General features: G+C 56.7%; 1 protein-coding gene across 1 annotated transcript; it reads right to left on the bottom strand.

Moving 5' to 3' along the window:
* Positions 1-485: 485 nt before the first annotated feature.
* Positions 486-2,706, bottom strand: LOC309676273 (lysyl oxidase homolog 1-like). The gene is made up of 5 exons (XM_082488786.1): positions 2,387-2,706; positions 1,877-2,033; positions 1,681-1,776; positions 1,317-1,432; positions 486-911 (listed from the first exon to the last, which is right to left on the bottom strand). Exons 2-5 carry the CDS (start codon positions 2,018-2,020, stop codon positions 905-907), a joined length of 363 nt encoding a protein of 120 aa, XP_082344912.1. The 5' UTR covers positions 2,021-2,033; positions 2,387-2,706; the 3' UTR covers positions 486-904.
* Between the last annotated feature and the right edge of the window lie 2,751 nt (positions 2,707-5,457).

Raw genomic sequence — 5,457 nt, 5'->3', positions numbered from 1 at the left:
TTTCAGGAGTGCCCCCCCCCGTCCCATTTGTGGCCCAGGGACATCCCTCGGTAGTCACGGGGGGGGGACGCAACACCCTTCATGGTGGCACCGCGGCCTCAGGTAAACACCGAACCCTCTAAAGCAACGTGTTTTAATGATTTCTGGGGTTTAAAGCTTGTGAAAATAATAATATTAATATTATTAATAATAATAACAATAATAATACAAGGCTTCCAGTCATCTCAAGGGCTTCCTCCCTTTTTTTTTTAAAAGCCGGACGGAGCTCCCCGTTAAGGTGATGGGATTTACCAGCCCCTTCGGTCGCCAAAATAACCGGAGCGTCTCTGCGCGGCGGCCGCCTCCAGAAGAGGGCTCGAACATCCCCGCCGGGGCAGCATCTCTAAATCCGGGCTGTCTTCTACCCCACCCCCGGAGAGATGACATCGCTGGAGGTTTCCCCCCTCCACCTCCCCCCACCCCCAAAAAAAAAAATGCCAAAGGGGTTAAATACTACAGAGCTCTCTATTGCTAATATGGGATTTATACAGCATTTATACAGCGTTTCCCGGCCCCTGACCTTTATTCCAGCTAAAACTCAGCACGGCTTTTCCTTAGGAAATTGAAAAAAAAAAAAATAAAAATAATAAAAGAAAAAAAAACACCAAAAAAAAACCCCAAACCCAAAAGTTAAAGAAAAGTGAAGTATAAAAAAATATTTCAAAGAGTCACTCTTGCTTCCCCTCCTTTTAACGTGAAGAAATGGGGATTTTTTTTTTTTTTTTTTTTTTTTTTTTTGGGTGTTGGGAGGATGTCTCAAGGAGATGCTGATGGGCTCCGGTGGGACAGAGGAGCCAATTCGGGCACTTTTCTCAAGATGAGGACAGCGGCTGCGGCAGGTGACGTCCCTCCGGCCCCGCTCCCATCAGGATCTGAAAAAAAAAAAAAAAAAAAAAACCCAACCCAAAAAACCCCCAAAGGTTTAGGGAATGCGCTTAGGAAGACATTTAAAAAATGTTATTTTAAAAGGGGTGGGGGGGTGGGGTGGTTTCTTTTGAAACTCAGCTTAGTCCTTCCCCAAAATAACACAGAAATTCAATATAAACGCCCCGAAAGGAGCGAGACACCGACCCCCAGCTCCACCGCTGCCCAAATCCAGCTGGGTTTTTTTTTTGGATGCTCATGCAGAAAACACGGATAAAGGGAAGGAGAAAAGGAATTAAACCGCTCGGGTCTGACCCTCCCCCCTCCCCCCCCGCCCCCCCATCTCTGGTTTTGGGTTGATTTTTTTTTTGATTTTTTTTTGCCAAGAGAAGGACAGACGGACATCTCCTTACTGGGAAATCTTGCAGTTTGTGGTGGCGACGTAGCGCCCGGTGTAATGGATGTTGCACCTCACCACGTTGTTGGTGAAGTCCGACTCCAGGACGATGTATTTGGGGTTCACTTGAACCTAAAAATGAGGGAAAGGGAAGGAAAACCCCCCCTGAAAATTAATTTGGGGGGGGGGGGGGGGGGGGGCGGACACTCACACACACACAAGCAGCGCCTAAAGCCACGTTAAAGGGTTGGCACCGAAAACGGCGCGTGGTCCCGCAACCCGATGGTTGAGAAGCCCCCCCCCCCCCCAAATCGGGAATGTTTTCCTCTAAAAAAACGAAAAAAAAATAAAAAATGTCTCCCCCCCAGGACCATGGCCACCTTTAAGACGTAATTCCCCGGCTGCACGTCCGTTATATCGATCCACTGGCAGTCGATGTCGGCGTTGTAGGTGTCGTAGCAACCCGGGCTCAAGCCCTAACGGGGAGAAAAGGGGATGGTGAACCCCAAGGAGATCTTTGAGCATCTCCTCCCCCACCCCAACAGAAAAAAAAAAAAAAAAAAAAAGAAAGGGCACCTGGGTGTGGGCCGTGCAGGCGTAACGCTTCAGGTTGCCGAAATCGCAGGTGGTGTCCTCCAGGCAGAAGCTGGCCTTGTGGCCCTCGGCCACCTTCCTCCCCGTGGTGGCATCCAGCAGGTCGTAGTGGCTGAACTCATCCATGCTGTGGTAGTGCCTGGGGACGGGGACGGACGCACGCAATCAGGGTGACATCCCCCCCTCCACCCCTCCCCCCCTAAACGGCACCGTCCCCTCCCCAGATGTGATTTTGGGGGGGGGCTCCCCATCAACCCTGGGTCCACACCAGCTTGCCAGCTCCCTCCCTGGGGACATAATTGCAGGAGTTGGTGGCTTTAGGGACACAGGTGTGAAGCGAGGTGACACCACCTCCACCCCACCCCCCATCAAAGATCTCAAAGCAAAGCGTCATGTGTGTCCCCCCCCAAAAAAAAAGGAGAAACGCCATTAAAACGGCCTTCAGACTGCCACCAAAAGGAGGGCCGATGGAGGGGACTTGGGGACACTCACTGGTGGCAGCTGTGCCATTCCCAGCTGTGGCGGGGCCGGCTGGGCAGAAAGTCGGCCGTGCCCTGGTTCTTCACCCGCTGGGGAAACCGCAGCAGCACCCGCACGTCGTAGTCGGTGGTTTCGGCGCTGTAGGCGGTGCTGAGGACATCGCGGAGGGTCGATGTCCCCTCGGCCCCGGCTCCGGGGGATGGGGGACGGACAGGAGATCCACTTCTTGGGGCGAAGGCTCAGCCCTGGCAACCTCCCCCCCTACCCCCCGTCCCCGGGGAGGAAAATCCCCGGCGAGAGCCTCCGCGGGGAGAGGTTCCTCCGCAGAAAAGGGGATGATGAAAAAAGGAGGAGGAGAGGAGAGGAGAGGAGAGGAGAGGAGAGGAGAGGAGAGGAGAGGAGAGGAGAGGAGAGGAGAGGAGAGGAGAGGAGAGGAGAGGAGAGGAGAGGAGAGGAGAGGAGAGGAGAGGAGAGGAGAGGAGAGGAGAGGAGAGGAGAGGAGAGGAGAGGAGAGGAGAGGAGAGGAGGTCCCCTGCCCTGCAGCACCCGCCCGACACCTTCCTTTGTGCCTTGCTTAGCTCTTCCCGCTTCCCTCTTCCTTCTTCCCTCTTCCCTCTTCCCTTTTCCTTCTTCCCTCTTCCCTTTTCCCTCTTCCATTTTCCCTCTCCTTCCCTCTTCCTTCTCCCTTTCCCTCTTCCTTCTTCCCTTTTCCCTCTTCCCTCTTCCCTTTTCCCTCTTCCCTTTTCCCTTTTCCTTCTTCCCTCTTCCCTTTTCCCTCTTCCCTCTTCCTTCTTCCCTTTTCCCTCTTCCCTCTTCCCTCTTCCCTTTTCCCTCTTCCCTTTTCCTTCTTCCCTCTTCCCTTTTCCCTCTTCCCTCTTCCTCTTCCCTTTTCCCTCTTCCCTCTTCCTTCTTCCCTCTTCCCTCTTCCCTCTTCCCTTTTCCTTCTTCCCTCTTCCCTTTTCCCTCTTCCATTTTCCTCTCCTTCCCTCTTCCTTCTCCCCTTTTCCCTCTTCCTTCTTCCCTTTTCCCTCTTCCCTTTTCCCTCTTCCCTTTTCCCTTTTCCTTCTTCCCTCTTCCCTTTTCCCTCTTCCCTCTTCCTTCTTCCCTTTTCCTCTTCCCTCTTCCCTCTTCCCTCTTCCTTCTTCCCTTTTCCCTCTTCCCTCTTCCTTCTTCCCTCTTCCCTCTTCCCTCTTCCCTCTTCCCTTTTCCTTCTTCCCTCTTCCCTTCCTTTTCCCTCTTCCATTTTCCCTCTCCTTCCCTCTTCCTTCTCCCCTTTTCCCTCTTCCTTCTTCCCTTTTCCCTCTTCCCTCTTCCCTTTTCCCTCTTCCCTTTTCCTTCTTCCCCTTTTCCCTCTTCCCTCTTCCTTCTTCCCTTTTCCCTCTTCCCTCTTCCTCTTCCTTCCCTTTTCCCTCTTCCCTTTTCCTTCTTCCCTCTTCCCTTTTCCCTTTTCCCTCTTCCCTCTTCCCTTTTCCCTCTTCCCTCTTCCTTCTTCCCTCTTCCTTCTTCCCTTTTCCCTCTTCCTCTTCCCTCTTCCCTTTTCCCTCTTCCCTCTTTCCTTCTTCCCTTTTCCCTCTTCCTTCTTCCCTTTTCCCTCTTCCTTCTTCCCTCTTCCCTTTTCCTTCTTCCCTCTTCCCTATTCCTTCTTCCCTCTTCCCTCCCCTTCTTTCTTCCCCCATCCCCTTTACTTCCCTCCTCCATCCTCGTTCATCCATCTCCTCCTTCCCCTTCCCTCTTCCCTTCTCTCCTCCATTCTTCCCCTCCATCCCCTTCCCTCTCCCTCTTCCCTTCCCCTCCAGCCATCTCCTCCTCTCCCATCCCTCTTCCCTTTCCCGTTTCCTCTTCCCTTTTTCCTTTTCCCTTTCCTTCCCCCTCATCGTCCTTCCCCACCAGCACATCCCCCATTCTCCCCCCCAAGCCCCCCTGCCCACCCGCTCTCCATCTCCCCAGGACCCCCTCTCCCCCGCCATATCCTCCTGTCCTGTTGCCCGAAGACCCCCCTCTCTCCCCCCACATCCCCACCAGTTCCCCCTCTCCCCCCCCATGTCCCCTGTCACCTCTCCCCAGGACCTCCCCTCTTTTCCCCCCCATATCCCCATCTCCCCTCATCCCAGGACCCCCATCTCTCCCCTCCCAATGTCCCCCTCTCCCCTCACCCCAGGACCCCCCTCTCTCCCTCCTTGTCCCCCTGTCCCCTTGCCCAAAGACCCCCTTCTCTCCCCCTGTGTCCCCACCAGGACCACCCTCTTCCCCCCCGTGTCCCCATCGCCCCTCGCCCCAAGACCCCACTTTCTCCCCCGTATCCCCTGTCCTCTCTCCCCCCCCCCCGTGTCCCTCTGTCCCCTTGCCTGAACACCCTCCTCTCTCCCCCCGTGTCCCCCACCAGGACCCCCCCTCTCTCCCCCATATCCCCATCTCCCCTCACCCCAGGACCCCCCTCTCCCCCCGTGGTGTCCCCCTGTCCCCTCACCCCCCCCCCGTCCCTCTGTCCCCTTGCCTGAAGACCCCCCTCTCTCCCCCCCGTCCCCCACCAGGACCGCCCCTCTCTCCCCCCATATCCCCTCGTCCCCTCGCCCCAAGACCCCACTTTCTCCCCCGTATCCCCTTGTCCCCTCTCCACCCCCTCCCCGTGTCCCCCTGTCCCCTCAACCCAAGACCCCCCCTCTCTGCCCCCACATCCCCATCTCCCCTCACCCCAGGACACCCCCCCCCCCCCCGTGTCCCCCTGTCCCCTTGCCTGAAGACCCCCTTCTCTCCCCCCGTGTCCCCCACCAGGACCACCCTCTTCCCCCCCGTGTCCCCATCGCCCCTCGCCCAAGACCCCACTTTCTCCCCCGTATCCCCTTGTCCCCTCTCCCCCCCCCTCCCCGTGTCCCTCTGTCCCCTTGCCTGAAGACCCCCCTCTCTCCCCCCGTGTCCCCCACCAGGACCCCCCCTCTCTCCCCCCATATCCCCATCTCTCCTCACCCCAGGACCCCCCTCTCCCCCCTGGTGTCCTCCTGTCCCCTCACCCCCCCCCCCCCCGTGTCCCTCTGTCCCCTTGCCTGAAGACCCCCCTCTCTCCCCCCGTGTCCCCCACCAGGACC

Source organism: Vanellus vanellus (genome assembly GCF_965231255.1).
Source record: "Vanellus vanellus genome assembly, chromosome: 11".
Taxonomy (NCBI): Eukaryota; Metazoa; Chordata; class Aves; order Charadriiformes; family Charadriidae; genus Vanellus; species Vanellus vanellus.
Note: the sequence above shows the minus strand (reverse complement) of the source record. Positions and strands in the feature narration are given on the sequence as shown.